The sequence below is a fragment of the Tamandua tetradactyla genome, chromosome 7, assembly GCF_023851605.1.
Source record: "Tamandua tetradactyla isolate mTamTet1 chromosome 7, mTamTet1.pri, whole genome shotgun sequence".
Taxonomy (NCBI): domain Eukaryota; kingdom Metazoa; phylum Chordata; class Mammalia; order Pilosa; family Myrmecophagidae; genus Tamandua; species Tamandua tetradactyla.
Genome location: NC_135333.1, coordinates 33727243 through 33744388, shown reverse-complemented (window position 1 = coordinate 33744388; position 17146 = coordinate 33727243). Strand labels below are relative to the sequence as shown.

The window sequence follows — 17146 nt, the reverse complement described above, 5'->3', positions numbered from 1 at the left end:
ACACACTGTTCTGTACTGTTCATTTTACAGTTGACAGGGTATTTTAAATGCCTTCCAATTGTACATTAGGGGCTTCCCCATCCTTTCTTTGTGGATGCTCATAACTTGTTTACCCTTACCTTATAGTAGATTCTTGCATTGTTTCTACTTCTCTTGCCATTACTTATAATGATGTAAGAATACCTTGTTCATATGTCACTTTGACAAGGATAAATGTGCTTGTAATTTTTATGGTATTGCCAGATTGCCTTCTGTAGCCATCCCATAAGCAATAGTAGTGCCAATTTCAATTCTTAGGAAATTAGTTTCTACATTTTTATATTCTCAAAATGTTCTACAAGTGGGGTGGGAAATTTTCAACTACTTGAAGTGGCTTTTGTTGTTAGTAAGAATGCTATGAAAAGCAGAGTTTTCATCCCTTTGAGACCATTTATTTTTTTATTAGAAGACAGAATACAAGTCTAAAATTTAGGAAATTTGAGTTTTAATGCCAGCTTTGCTGCCAACCAGCATGCGTCCTATCCAGCTTTTGTGCCTGAAGCCTGATATGTAAAAGGAAGATTGTAATTTATTTCTTTTCTACAATATAAGGTATTAAGATATAAAAAGGAAATATATTTATTATTTTGAAAAAAATAAGAAAGCTTTATGAAATACCAAAAAGAAAATTATCCTATCACATTTTTTACTTTGCAAATTAGAAATTGAATTAAAATGCTTTATGGTTCATGAATAGCAAATGAAACCCAAAGAATCTGCAGTTGGGAAGCTACCTCATGATCACATAGGAGAATAATTAAGTTTTAAGATAAACTAAGGACTTGAAGAATAGGGTGAAATTGCTCAAGTGAGGTAAATGGCATTTCAGTAAAACTTGATGATGCTGAAAATAACAATCCTCAAAGGATTTAGTGAAAATGTGTACTCTGCTTTTGTAGTTGATGAGAAAAGAAAGTCCAAAACTACACACATGGTGCTCCTGGAGATCATTAAAGAAGAAGGCCTGTGAGTACTGCCTCATTTAATCTTTATTACAGTAGACAGCTCTTTAGGAGATTCACTGTGCCTACAACACATTCCTATCTTTCTCATAGTCTTATACCATTATGCATTTGTAGCTGCCTGAATTGTAAGTATCTAATTGTTTTAAGTTTCTTAAAGATCTGTGGTTGGCCATTTTGATTCTTTTTTTTTTTTAATGTTTTTATTGAGAAATATTCAGCATGCCATACATGGTGTACAATCAATGGCTCATGAGATCATCACATAGTTGTGTATTCATCACCATCATCATGTTTCAGAACATTTGTTTCACTCAAAAAAAAGAAATAAAAAGAAAAAAACCATACCCCTTCCTCTCATTGACCATTAGTATTTCCATCTACCCAATTTATTTTACCCTTTGTCCCCCTTATTATTTATTTATTGTTATCCATATTTTTTTTACTCATCTTTCCATACCCTGCATAAAAGGAGCATCAGACACAAGGTTTTCACAATCATACAGTCATATGATAAAAGTTATATTTGTATACAATCATCTTCAAGAATCAAGGCTACTGGAACACAGCTCAACAGTTTCAGGTACTTCCCTCCATCCACGCTAATACATCATAAACTAAAAAGGGATATCTATATAATGGGTAAGATTACCTCCAGGATAACCTCTCGACTCTGAAATCTCTGAGTCACTGAAACTTTATTTGTCTTATTTCTCTCTTTGCCCTTCTGCTCAAGAAGTCTTTCTCAATCCCTTGATGCCAGGTACCAGCTCATCCTGGAATTTTTGTCCTACATTGCTAGGGAGATTTACACCCCCTGGGAGATATGGCCCATGTAGAAGGGAGGGCAGTAACTTCACCTACTGAGTTGGCTTAGAGAGAGAGGCTGCATCTGAGCCTACTTAATTCTGGCAGGAATAGGTTTTTAGGGGTGAACTGTAAGACCGAGGGCTTGGCCTATTGATTTGGTTGTCCCCACGGCTTGCAAGAATATCAGAGATTCTCCAAATAGGGAAGTTGAATATTTCCTCCTCTCTCCCCGTTAACCCAAGGGTTCTTTGCAAATATTTCTTTATTTACTGTGCAAATTACACTGGGAATAGCGGGGCAACATACTAACCTGGACAAACAAACAAGATCTCACACCCTAATCAAGATTCCATGTAGTTAAGGTGTTCAACTAATTTGACCATACAGATTAAATTACATAATGCGCTACTCAAAATATAAATTTTGCACCAAATAAACATCTCTCCTTTTAGTCTCACACAGAAGTTGAAGTTTTAAGATATAGACGATATCATTCTTTAGCCTGTACCCTGATATACCTTAGTCCTATCCAGATCAGCTTCATTCATATCTCTAGTCAAATAGACATAGTTTTACAGTTAAAGCTCACAGATGATTTCTTTACCACTTAAAGTGTTTTGGTCTCTGAGAATGAAGAATATGCATTTGCCATTCACTGCTAGGTCAATACAAAAAGGATAGCTATTTATTTTTATGATGTTATATAGAAACACATCAAAAACTTAAAAAAAAATTTTTTCTGCTGGTCTACCTGGTCTCTTCTTTCTTTTCTTGGATTAAGACAATGGTCTTTAAAGTTTTCCTTAGGCAGGGCTGGGGAACCAGACTTGTAATTGCCTCTACCATACCTTGCCAATCCTGCAATCTTCTCCTTTCATTTATAAATTCTGAAACCCTCTGAAATATATCAAATCTCAAACTTTAATCAACTGAGGATCTATTTCTATTTCTTGGACCTTATCACCAACATTTCTAATTCTCTAAATGTGAGGTGATTCTGACAAAATTGGTGTGACCTCTCTTTGAGGAACATGGTCCTAGGATTTTTTTTTTTTTTGAAAGTCTATTTCATTTACTTTCTGCAATTATTTTCAGAATAAGTACAATCATTACTGAAATACATTGCAGGGATTGGATCTTTTATTTTTATTTTTAACTTTTTAAATTGTATAGTATAACATATATGCAAAGCAAAAAAATAAAAAAGCAATAGTTTTCCAAGCACTCATCAACAAGTAGTTACAGGACAGATCCCACAGTTTGTCATGGGCTACCATACAATCGTCTCATATTTTTCCTTCTAGCTGCTCCAGAATATAGGAGGCCAGAGGGCTTAAATATTTTTTTGTCATCACAATTGACTTATTTTTTTTTTTGCATGGGCAGTCACGGGAAATCAAACCCAGGTCTCTGGCATGGCACAATTGACTTTTTTTCCTTCTTATTTTGTGAAAAATCACATATATACATTTTGATTCTTGATTGTAAAATCTTCCATAAAACCAGTGTTTTGCTTTATGTTTATTAAACTGGAGAAGGTAATAGTTGTTTAGCTCATGGCTATCAGATATAGTCATACAGATTAGGTATTTCCTTTTTTAAAAAACTTTTTACTTAGAAATAATTTCAAATTTACAAAAAGTTGCAAAAATAAAGATATTTTAAAGAACACCAATATGCACTTCATCCAGATTCACCTACATTTTTTCCCCATTTTAATTTCTGAATTATTTGAAGTTAAGTTACATATGTCAAAGCTCCTGTGACCCTGACTTTTTTTTAAGAATACAGCCTCCCCCCCTTTTTTAAAATAGAACATTCCTTAAGTTTGCTTCATGTTTCTACATGACTAGATTGTGGTTATATTTTGGCCAGAATAATGCATAGGTGATACTGTATCTTTCTTAGAATATCATATCTGGAGTCACATATTATCTACTTGCCCTTCAATGGTTAATTATGAGTTCTTAGATCTCATTTAGCCATTAAATAATTAGTTTTTTTCTCCCCTGGAATGATGGGTAGTCTTTTGGGAGATATATTAACACAATGCAAATATTCTGCTCCCTACTAAAATTTCCCCTAAATGTATCATGAAGTTGCAAAATGATGATTTTCCAACTCCAACATACATTCCACATTTACTAATCTTGGCCTAATACTATCAGCAACAGCTTTCCCTTTCCCCCCATTTATTTATTAACCTATTTATTTTTGGTGTGGACTTAGAAATTCCTATTCTTCTGTGATTTATAATTGATTAATCTACTTAATTATTTTGGCACTCATATTGTTCCACGTTTGGTTAGTGGGAGCCCCTTCAGCCTGATTCCTTATAACATGTCCCATCTACCTTTTTTTTTTTTTTTGCCCTTATTTATTTTCTACAGTTACTTCATGTTAAATATTTTTTCCCTATAATAAAACATTAATCTTCCTATATTAACAGCCAAGGGAAAATTGCCTTCAGTTTTACATAGTAGTGTTACAAAAGGAAAATGGGAGGTGATCAGTAAAATCAGTCCTTAAATTTATTTGATTTCATTAGTGCTAGAAAAGATTTCTTGATTTGGGCATGCTTGAAAATGTAACGTATTTGTACAATTTGCAGTCCAGTATAGTGTAGGACAGAACCATGAAAATATGTGAGTGAGGTCAGTCTTCCCTATTTCCTAGGAATTACTCTGCCCATTTCTAATGCTTTTGTCCATGACCTTTGTTTTGCTTATTGTGTTTTTCCCCTAGTCTGGCACCATATCGAGGGTGGTTTCCAGTAATCTCCAGTCTCTGCTGCTCCAATTTTGTCTATTTCTACACTTTTAATAGCCTCAAAGCAGTCTGGGTTAAAGGTCAACGCTCTACTACTGGAAAGGATCTGGTAGTTGGATTTGTTGCAGGTAACAAAGTTTTATGGGTATAAAAGCGTTTTTATATTTTAATGTCTACCTTATGGTTCATAGATCTAAGAAATTATTTAATCACAACATAATATTTCAAAGAATATAGTTGGTTTTCTGACTTTGCTTATTTTTATCTTGTTAATACTGGGTGGAAGATTAGCTATCCCTGTTAAATAACCTATATTCAGAATTTATGGAAGTTAAGATTTCTAAAAAAAAAAATGAGGACTATAATACCTTTCCCACTTGCTTTACATGATTTTTTTTTGACTGAGGTTCAAATGAGATATGTGAACAGGACTGACTACATAATTTGTGGTGCAAAATGAAAATGCAGGGTCCCTTGTTCAAAATTGATTAAGGATTTCAAGATGATAATACCAGAACATTAAACCAAGTGTAGCATAGGTCACAAGACCATAAATGGGTCTGAATGGGAAAAGATTTGTCAAGTGTGAGAGATGTACTTTAGTGCTCAGCACAGTTGTTTTGATTTGCTAGATCTGCCAGAATACAATATATCAGGAATGGATTAGCTTTTACAAACAGGATTTGTTAAGTTACAAGTTTACAGTTTTAAGGCTACGAAGTCCAAATTAAGATATCCAGAGAAAAATTCCTTGACTCTGAAGAAAGCCTTTGTGTGTAAGAGGGGAAGGCATGTGGCTGGCATTTCCTGGTCCTTTGTTCCTGGATTACATTGCTTCTAGCTTCTGATTCCAGTGGCTTTCTATGTCGGCTCTCCAAGCATCTTGAAACATCTGTGTCTGAGCTTTCTCTAATATGATCCTCTCTAAAAAGACTCCAGTAAACTAATTAAGATCCACCTTGAATGGGCGATATCACATCTCCATCTTATCAAAAGTCACACCCACAATTGGGTTGGTTACAATTCCGTGGAAACAATCTAATCTAGAGATCATGCCCACAGTTGGGTAGGTCACATATCCATGGAAACAACCTAATCAAAAGATCCCACCCTACAATAAATCTGCTCCCACAAGATTGGATTAAGATTAAAAGAACATGGCTTTTCCTGGGGTACATAATAGTTTCAAACCGGCATGAACATGAGAATTCTTAATGCTTTAGCAGTTCATAAGAGGAAGGCTGTCACTTGTGGCTCAAAAGTGTCAATCTGCAATGCCACCTTCTTGTAGAAAGCAGTGCCTCTTGAAGTGGACCTTCTAGGATCAGTAGCATTTATGGGTAGGTAGGGGACATTTTCCATTTGAAGTGAATGGTAGAGAATTATGAAAATGTGGGACCATGTTTAGAAAAATGAGTTCTCTGATTTAGTTAATGAGTGAGCTTAGTATCGGAACATGAATGATAAAGTTGGAGAAATGAGTATGAGTCAACTTTGAAGGGCTTTGAATTCCTGTCATCTAAGAGTTTAGACTTCAGAAGTGCTAAAGAGTTATTAGCCTGACGTTGTAAATATTTAGTTATTGTCTGTTTCCACATAGTGGAATGAGAGCTACATGAAAATAGGTATCATATGTGTATGTGTGTGTGTTTGTATGAATGCATATATAAATAGATAATGTACACACGTGTATGTATCTGTGTGTGTGTGTTATCCTCAATACTATATTCCCAATGCCTTGAACAGTGTCTAGCATGTAGTAGGTGTTTAATAAATATTTGTCAAATGAAGAATTTATTTGTCCATTTAAATAATTAGGGCCTTATTAGAGAGATGAAAAGAAATTGAATATCTTTCCTATAATTCTTTGTGTTTGTCCATTTCAGTCTTTAACCAAATTAATTGATTTAAATATTACACCCTGAGTGTTTTTCTTTTGGGGCATAACCACTTTTTCATATGTTCTTTGAAAAACAATACTGATTTGGTGGCCACACAAGTGAATTATGTAAATATACATTTGAAATTAAAATGGTTGGATTGGAAAACAGTTGCCAGATGTATTGATTTGCTTACATTACAAACTTTACATACGTTACGTTATTGATTTATTATAAGTTTATAGTTCTAAGAACCTAAAAATGTCCCAACTTCTCTAGGGAAAGACATTTTGACTCAAGAAAGGCTGATAGAGCTGCTATTAAACAAACCTATAAATGTTGGAGAGGATGAGGAGAAATTGGAACACTTATTGATTGTTGGTGGGAATATAAAATGATTCAGCCACTGTGGAAATCAGTTTGGTGATTCCTCAGAAAACTAAATATTGAGCTGCCCTATGACCCAGCAATTCCAATACTCTGTATATACCCAAAAAAGTTGAGGGTAGTGAGACAAACAGACATTTGCACACCGATGTTCATAGCAGCACTATTCACAATTGCCAAGAGATGGAAACAGTCCAGGTGCTCATCAACAGATGAGTGGATAAACAAAATAGTATATACATAAGATGGAATATTATACAGCATTTAGACAAAATGATGTCCTGAAACATATGACAGCATGGATGAACTTTGAGGACATAATGCTGAGTGAAGTAAGTCAGACACAAAAGAACAGATACTGTATGATTCTATTATTATGACTCAGATAAAGCTGCCAAGTATTTTGGAGCAGCTAGAAGGAAAAATCTGAGTTGAGGGCATGGTAGCCCATGACAAATTCTGGGAACTGTTCTGTGGCTGCTTGTTGAAATGTGCTTTGAAAATTATTGCTTTTTTTCTTTCTTTTCCTTGCATGTATATGTTTTATTTTATAACTAAAAAATGGCTAAGGATGGTGCACCAGTAGCTCAGTGGCAGAATTCTCTCCTGCTGTGCCAGAGACCGGGGTTCGATTCCCAGAGCCTGCCTATGCCAAAAAATTTTAAAAACACAGGTTAAAAATACTATATGCAGTTACAGTAATGTTAGATAAAATAAATTCTTGAAATAAAAAATTTGAAAATATTTAGTAATAGCTCACTACTGTAGCAAAGTTAATATTTGTAATAACTTTTTACTTGATATTTTGAGAATGCACAGTTTTGATAGCTAATCAAATGGTATTTAAGATACAGTTTAATATTTAGAATTCAAATAACTCTGATATTTTTCTAGTTTGCTAGCTGCTGGAATGAAATATACCAGAAACAGAATGGCTTTTACAAAGGGGAATTTAATAAGTTGCTAGTTTACAGTTCTAAGGCTGAGAAAATGTCCCAGTTAAAACAGGTCTATGGAAATGTCCAATCAGAGACATCCAGGGAAAGATCCCTTGGTTCAAGAAGGCCAATGAAGTTCAGCATTTCTCTCTCAAGTGAGAAGGCACATGGTGAACACAGTCAGGGCTTCTGTCTCAGGTGGAAGGGCACATGGCGAACATGGCATCATCTGCTAGCTTTCTCTCCTGGCTTCCTGTTTCATGAAGCTCCCTGGGAGGCGTTTTCCTTCTTCATCTCCAAAGGTCACTGGCTTGTGGACTGTCTGCTTCATGGTGCTGCAGCATTCTCTGCTCTCTCTGAATCTCTTATTCTCCAAAATGTTTTCTCTTTTATAGGACTTCAGAAACTAAGCAAGACCCACCCGAATGACTAGAGACATGTTGTCATCTAATCCAATTTAACAACCACTCTTGACTAAATCACACCATCCAGGGATATGATCTGATTACAGTTTCAGACATACAGTATTGAATAGAATTATTCTACCTTTATGAAATGGGATTTTGATTAAAACATGGCTTTTCTAAGGGACATACATCCTTTCAAACCAGGACTGATATCTTTATAGATTTTTTCTCTTCCTTGCTTTAATTTTTTTTTATTTCATTAATATGTTTATAACAAGGTATCAGACTTCTGCTATGACAAAGTTACTGTATTAGCCAGCAAGACATGTTATTAGTTACCATATAACTATTTACGTATTTTAGGTTACATCAATCATACCACTGAAATTTGAAAGAAGAGCAATCATTCTACTATAAAACAGTACAAATTAAGACACAATATAGATAATGTTTTAAATTATTCTTCATTAAATTAAGGAAGAGAGGGAAGGAATAGAAAATGATAAAGTTACTACATCTACAAGAAAGGAAATCTTAGCTTTCATAACAATATAGACAAATAAAAATAATAATATGGCATAGTTTTATATATGTTGACCTAACATTTCTGAAGTATAAAGACAACAAATCAAATTAAACTAGAACAAAAGAGAAAGAACCAACATACAAATCATATATGTATGCATGTATAATAAATATACATTCATGTTTATGTGTTATTTGAAAGTGAAATCAGGGACAGTCTTATGTTATATTGCTTCTTATTAGTAAAAGAAGATAGTTCTATTAAATAAATATATTTGCATATAAAGGATGTACATATACCATTTGAGGAGAACTAGGATTATATATTTTATTATATTATTTTCCAGTATTATTGTTAATTGATTATTCACATTCTCCATGATCACTGTATTATAAGTATCTGTAATGAAATGAGTTACTTAAACAACATCTTAATCCACTTCCTTTTTAGAGAACTTTGTTTATTCTTCACTAAAACATTCTCTTATAATAAGTGGAAGTGGTGACCATGTGTGTGTGCTGTGGAAGTTGTAGAAGCAGAATTCCAGAACTCAGTAAATATGAAACTCCTCTTCATTGTCTTCTGAATTATGAAGAAATGTTGTCACCCACTATAATGGCCTATTGGTAAAGTTATCCAAGCATGAAGGTGAAATACTGCCAAAGTACGAGCGTGGGTCTTTGCTGGGTATGTCCTTCATTTAAAAGGGTGGAATTTGTGTGCGACCACACTGCATCTTAACAAAGTTGGTGGCATTACCATTTCCTTTGTGGTTAACTTATAAAAACCAACAATCCAAAGTTTACTTTAATAATTCTGCTAGTAAAATTGGTCAGGTTGCTAAAAGATTAGCACAAAGTATGCAAGAAATAGCTAAAGCCTTAGAATCCCTATTAAATTCTTCTCTACCAGCGAGGCATGGTAACAATAAAGGAATAATGCTGAAATAATATCCTATACACACACACACACATTTTTCCTTCAGGAAAATAAAATCAGAATATTTAACCAATTAAATATTATTGTGTAGATGGTATTTAACTAAGCATTTCTGCATGTTTTAAGTCAGAAAAATAAATAACTTTTACCTTGCTTTAATTTTAAATTGGTTTGTGAAACATATTGTGCAAACAGGCTTTATGATGATTATTAGATAATATGCCTGTGATTAAGCTAACTGAGATATTATAAAATATTTCTATCTTCATATTTTCCTGAAATAAGAAATGTATTTAATAACATAGGTCATTACTGTAGCAGTGCAGATATTTGTAAGAACTTTCTACTTGATATTTTGAGAACATTCAGTTTTGACAGCTGATCAAATTGTATCTAAGTTAGTGTTTATTATTTAAAATTTAAAAATTTTGCTATCCAAGTATATAGATTTTTGTCGTCATTGCCTTAATTTCCAATTGGTTTTTGAAACTTACTGCACAAACACAGGCTTTACAATGATTATATGGATATTTTGTTTAACCATACCTATGGTTGAGCTGACTAAGAAGTCCATTTTTGGTGGTTCTAAGTGTATTGTGTGTTTTCTTAAATAAAAAATATGTAAAAAAAAAGAAAGAAAGAAAAATAAAAAAGAAAGGCTGATGGATCTAGAACACCTGTCAGCTGGGAAGGCACATGGCTGGTGTCTGCTGGTTTTTTGGTTTCTGGTTTCAAACAGCTTCCCTGGAGGCATTTTCTTTCTGCATATCCAAATGTCTGGGTCTCCCGTTGGCTCTGAAGTTCTTTTCCAAAATGTTTCCCCTTTTAAAAGACTCCAGTAAATTGATCAAGACCTACCTTGAATGGGCATAGTCACATCTCCATTTAATGAAAACATTACACCCATGATTCTGTGGATCAGTCTCCATGGAAACAATCTAACCAAAGAGTTCCACCCTATAATATTGAATCAGGATTAAAGGACATGGCTTTTCTGGGGTTCATAACAGCTAGAGACCGGCACACCAGACAATTAATATTCATGGTCACCCATGTTGAGGCCCATCTTTCTGTTGTTCAGTTTGAACTCTGAGCCTTTCTTCTGCTTAATACTCTCATGTTACTCCTAGGTTGATTTTGATCTAGTTAACTTTTACTTGGACCAACTTTCACATACAGAATATAACAAATACACAGGATTTCATTCTCTGAGGAAATGAATGCATACTTGTAGGTAAATAATTAAAGATAGTAATCTGAGAGTCATCATAGGCTCTTTATACTCTCAGATCCTCCACTTCTGCTTGACCATCAAGAACCATCAGTATGTCTCCTAAATATCTTGAATTCATTCCTCTTCTCCATAGCCATAGGCACTGTGTAAAATCAAGCTTCATCATCTCTCACCTGGAATACAGCTCTGTTCTAATCCCCTGCCTCTAATGTCATTCTCACTGAGCCGCTTTCCACAGTCCTGTCCAAGTGTCCCATCCAAGTGACTTCCAGAGAGCAGTTTTTAAACATTGTCACAATTCAAAGAACTCAAGTTTGAAATTTGTTCTCTTGAAAAAAAATTGGAAATACAGGGTTATAGGAAGATGGCAGAATAGGAAGCTCCAAGAATCAGTCCCTCCACCAAAACAGCTATTAAACTTTCAGGAAATTAATCAATTATTTTGAAACTCTGGAGTCTAGTGGAATACTTGCAGCATCCATGGGAGAACTGGAGAAGAGTCTGATAAACTATGGTAAATATTACTGAATTTCATCTTCCCTATAAGAGCTACCACCTCCCATCCTCAACAGTATAGCAGGCAGCTATGGGGACTGCATCCTATATTCTTGCTGTGGCTTGATGCTACCGGGGTAGACAACGTGGACTTACTCCTCCGAATATGGAAGGCCTATGGTCTGATTGCTGATCACAGCTTTTGATCAGCTGCTTTTGATTGCTGGAAGGCCAGCAGGGAGAGCATCAATTGATTCAACCCCACTCAGGCAGAAGTGGCAGAAGCATCTTCCAGAGACAATGGCTTTTCTTTCTTTCTTTTTCTTTCTTTTCTCTCCTTTCCCTATTTGGTAGCAAAAATAATTTGGAAAAACAACAAGCTGATCATTCCATCACTTAAAAGGTAAAACCCAGCAATCCCAAGAGGGAAAAATAGATTTCTAGAGTTACAATAACATAGTATTCAGAATGTCCATGTCTCAATAAAAAATTATAAAACATATCAAGAAACAAGAATGTGTGTGGCCGATTCTTGGGAAAAAAAGATTTTTTTTTCCAACTCTGAGGAAGCTTGGAACTATTAGTAAAACATGTTAAATCAGCTGCCTTTAATATGTTCACTGAGCTAAATGAAACCATTGAAAAAGAACTAAGAGAAATTAGACAAAGCATTCTCTGAACAAAATAGAGATAGAAAATATAAAAAGAAATCAAATATATTCTGGAACTCAAAAGCACAATAACTGAAGTGAAAATTCACTAGAGGCATTTGGCAGCAGATTTGAGCAGGCAGATGAAAGAATCTGCAAACTTGAAGAAAAGACTGCTGAAATTACCCAGTGTGAAGAGAAGAAAGGAAGAAGAATGGAGAATGAGCAGAGCCTGAGGAATGAATGGGACACAATCAGTGTGCCAACATACACATCACTGCAGTCACAGAAGGACAAGAGAAAGTGGCAGAGAAGTATTTAAAGAAATAGTGGTCAAATATTTCCCAAATTTGATGAAAGATATCACTACACACATCCAGGAAGCTCAAAAGAAAAAAAAACTCCATGTAAGATAGACTTAAAGAGATCTAAACCAAGAAACATGATAGTAAAATTGTCAAAATCCAAAGACAAAGAGGGAGTTTAGAAAGCAGCAAGAGACAAGCAACTTATCACATACAAAAGATCCTCAATAAGATTAACAGAGGATTTCTCATCAGAAACCTCCCCTGGGACAACAGTCCTCATTCCTCTGTCTGGAGCAAATAAGCCTTTGTCACCAGATGAAACTGCAACAGAATGACCTGAGGTAATTGGCTTGAAAGTCACTTCTATTTCTTTTTATGACCCACTCCCACCACCCCTCTTTTCTTCAGGACCTATAACTAGACTAAAGTCCTAATAGGCCCTGAAAGGTGAGGTATGAAGTGGGACCTATGAGGAAGTAAACTATATTCCAAAAGAATTGCATGAGTTTTCCAATTTATATAGATAGAAATCAGGGGACAATGTATGGGAATGGATATTAAGGGGTGGGTTAATGGTGGAAGGAACAGCAAGTTGGATCAGGCTTAATTTATTGATTTCAGCCCACTAAACAGAGAGTCTGTGTTCAGTGTTGTAGCTTGAGGGGTTAGAAAGGGCATTAACAGTTTGTTTGCATGGTTGGCTGAAACATGGATAAAAAGGTGGCTCATATTACCTGAGGTCGAAATGCCAGAACTACCCTGGAATAATGTAGATGAGGGATCCAAAGGCTTAGAGAGATTGGAATGTTAGAGTGTATTTATCATGGAAGACCTGCTCAGACACACCCCAGGAATGTCCAGGAATACATCTTTTACCAGGACTTTAAGGAATAAATTTGTCACACTACTTCCATCATCCCTGAAGAGCTCTGTAATCAGTCACTCTTTTCTGCAGGTCTGATATTACTGTGGGAACTGCTTTCCCTGAGCTGGAAGCCTTAAACACAATGGAATGGCTAGATCCCAAGTTGTCAGAAGCCATGTGGCAATAGTTAATCACCATATACAAGGTGGGTGTGGCTACCATAATGGACAGCAGATTCAAAACAGCAGTCAAAATAATCTGACTCACAAAGACTTATGGTATTGGCTAGTAGATCATGGAATACCTAGAAGTAAAATAGATGGGCAGTCTACTGAAGTCTTGCTTCAACTGTATAAGCAGAAAAGTTCGAGGTCAAATGAACAGAAGTGTAACATGGATTACAAAAACAGAGTCACAGCCCCTTAATCAATTCCCAGGTTTGAGACAGTTAACAGACCCAGAGACTCCTAAATGAGGGGAAGACCACGTATAGTCAGGGAAAGACTTGTTACACTGCCAAAAATTTACATAGTTAACCTTCCTCCCAACCTTTCCCAAGGAGACCTACGGCCTTTTACCAGGATAATTGTGCAGTGGAAAAAAGGGAATTATCATATATTTCATGGATTACTAGACACTGGCTTAAAAATGACATTAATTCCAGGAGACCCAAAATGTCACTCTGGTCTACCAGTTTAAGTAGGGACTTTTGGAGGTCAGGTAATGTGCTGGTTTGAAAGGAAGTATGCCTCCTAGAAAAGCCATGTTTTAATCAAAATCCCATTTCATAAAGGTAGAATAATCCCTATTCAATACTGTATGTTTGAAACTGTAATCATATCATCTTCCTGGATGATGTGATTTAGTCAAGAGTGGTTGTTAAACTGAATTAGGTGATGACATGTCTCCACCCATTTGGGTGGGTCTTGATTGGTTTGTTGGACTCCTATAAAAGAGGAAACGTTTTGGAGAATGGGAGATTCCGAGAGAGCAGAGCAGAATGACATAGCCATGAGAAGCCAAAGTCCACCAGTCAGCAATCTTTGGAGATGAGGAAGGAAAATACCTCCCAGGGAGCTTCATGAAACAGGAAGCGAGGAGAAGCTAGCAGATGATGCCATGTTTGCCATGTGCCCTTCCAGATGAGAGAAGAAGCTAGCAGATGATGCCATGTTTGCCATGTGCCCTTCCTGACCGCGTTCACCACGTGCCTTTGCATATGAGAGAGAAACTCTGTGTTCAACATGTGCCTTCTTGCTTGAGAGAGAAACCCTGAACTTCATCAGCCTTCTTGAACCAAAGTATCTTTTCCTGGATGCCTGTGATTGGACATTTCTATAGATGTGTTAATTGGGACATTTTCTCAACCTTAGAACTGTAAACTAGCAACTCATTAAATTCCCCTTTTTGGGAGCCATTCCATTTCTGGTATGTTGTGTTCCAGTGCCTAGCAAACTAGAACAGTTGATCAATGGAGTTTTAGCTGAGGTCCATCTCACAGTGGGTCCAGTGGGTCCCCAGACCCATTCTGTAATTACTTCCCCACTTACAGGATGCATTTTTGGGATCAACCTACTCGGTAAATCAGAAGCAATTCCAGATTCCTAGAGGGACTGCAAAAATTAGTGACAGTCTTAAGACTTCAAGGATACAAGGATGATGATTCCCCCCACATCCCCATTAACTCTCCCATTTGGCCTGTACAGAAAACAGATGGGTCCTGGAGGATGAAATGGATTCTTGTGAACTTAACCAGGTTAACTCCAATTGCAGTTACTATTCCAGATGTGGTGTCATTGCTTGAGCAAATCAACCCATCCCCTGTGTGTTGGTTTGAAAGGATGTATGTCCCCTTGAAAAGCCATGTTTTAATCAAAATCCCATTTCATGAAGATGGTATAATTCCTATTCAATACTGTATGTTTGAAACTGTAATCAGATCACAGAGATGTGACTTAATCAAGAGTGGTTGTTAAGCTGGATTAGATGATGACATGTCTCCACCCATATGGGTGGGTTTTGAGAGTTTTTCTGGAGTCCTATAAAAGAAGAAACATTTTGGAGAATGAAGGAGATTCAGAGAGAGCCAGAGAAGAACGACATAGCCACGAGAAGCAGAGAGCCCACTAGCCAGCGACCTTTGGAGATGAAGAAGGAAAACGCCTCGCGGGGGTCTTCACAAAACCGGAAGCCATGAGAGAAAGCTAGCAGATGATGCTGTGTTTGCCATGTGCCCTTCCAGCTGAGAAAGAGAAGCCCTGACTGTATTCGCCATGTGCCTTCTCACTTGAGAGAGAAACCCTGAACTTCATCAGCCTTCTTGAACCAAGGTATCTTTCCCTGGATGCCTTTGATTGGACATTTCTATAGACTTGTTTTAACTGGGACATTTTCTCAGCCTTAGAACTGTAAACTAGCAACTTATTAAATTCCCCTTTGTAAAAGCCATTCCATTTCTGGTATATTGCATTCTGGCAGCTAGCGAACTAGAACAACCAGCGACTCAGCCCACACCCCACGCCCCCTAACCCTGTCACCCGCTCACATTACCAATGCTTCAGGCACCCCCACCCCACCAGCCCCCAGTGCAAGTATCTGCCCCACACCCCCACCCCACGTACAGCCCATCCCAACTGTCCTGCACCCCTCCTGAGCACTACCTTCCCCACCCTGTTCCTTGCAGTCTATTGTGAGCATATAAAGGCTGCAGGCACTAACCTCCATTCCCAGGCTACCCCCGTCCCCTCAGCCCATACTGTCGCACAGCCTTACCCTGCACCCCCCCCCCCCCACGGCTCTGTGCATCAGTTTATGGCACTCCTAGACCCACACATGCACATAGGCCCCAATCACATCATTCAGCTCTAGGAACCTCAGTTTACAGCAGTCCTAGAACTGTGCATGCGCATGGCCCTCAGCCACACTTCCCAGCTCTAAGAAAGTGCTAACCTGCACAGCCAGGTCACATCTGCCCCCAGTCTATGAAGGCATAATGCCGATCTGCTGCCACAGCTCTACTCATGCAGACAAAGAGCTTCATGCCTTAGACCAGTGCACACCAGTGTTATACCCTCCAGATTGGTGCACCCGCACAGCTACATCTTCCCTGGCCACTGGGGGCCCACGTTCAAGTATCAGCGTAATATCCCCAACCTGTGCCTGTACCTACTCTGAAACGAATCACTGCACTGAGTGCCCTACCTCTTACCCTCCTCCCTGCTGTACATCCATCCCACAAACACAAGGCCTTAGACTACTGAAAGAAATCAACTCCCAAAGTAAATCAGTTGTGTCTTTGCCACGAAGACAGCCAATCACTAAGCATATCACAATGCAGACAAATATTGCCCTGCTTGATGACCAAATTAAAACACCAGAGGAGACAGACGTGGGCCAACTAATTAAAGATGTGCATACAACTTCTTAATAAAATAAGTAGGATGGCAAATGACATAAAAGAGATCAAGAAGACAGTAGAAGAGCATAAAGAGGGATTTGAAAGAATAAATAGAAAAGTAGTGGATATCACAGAGATTAAAGATTCTGTTGACCAAATAAAAATCATACTAGAGGCACACAAAGCCAGATTTGAAGAGACAGAAGAAAGAATAAGTGATATGGAGGGCAGGATAACTGACTTCGGAGACTCAAAACAGCAACTGGCAAAAAAGATGGAAGAAATTGAATTGGATCTCAGGGAAATGATAGACAAAACAAAACGTGCAAAACTAAGAATCATTGGTGTCTCAGAAGGAGAAGAGAGAAGTGAATGGCTAGGAAGAGTAGTTGAGAATATAATGGAGGAAAACTTCCCAATCCTCATAAAGGACATAAATATATAGGTCAAAGAAGCCCAATGAACTCCAAACAGAATAAATCCAAATAGGCCTTCCCAAAGACACATAATAATCATCCTGTCAAATGTTGAAGAGAAGCA

The 17146-nt window shown here is 37.0% G+C and overlaps 1 protein-coding gene across 1 annotated transcript in view; it reads left to right on the top strand.

Annotated features, from left to right (window-relative positions):
• Window positions 1-17146, top strand: part of SLC25A17 (solute carrier family 25 member 17) — a 107053-nt gene that overhangs the window by 49848 nt on the left and 40059 nt on the right. The window contains exons 3-4 of the mRNA XM_077168956.1: window positions 939-1005; window positions 4557-4708. Coding sequence (XP_077025071.1) covers window positions 939-1005; window positions 4557-4708 — 219 coding nt within the window. The remainder of the gene's footprint in view (window positions 1-938; window positions 1006-4556; window positions 4709-17146) is intronic.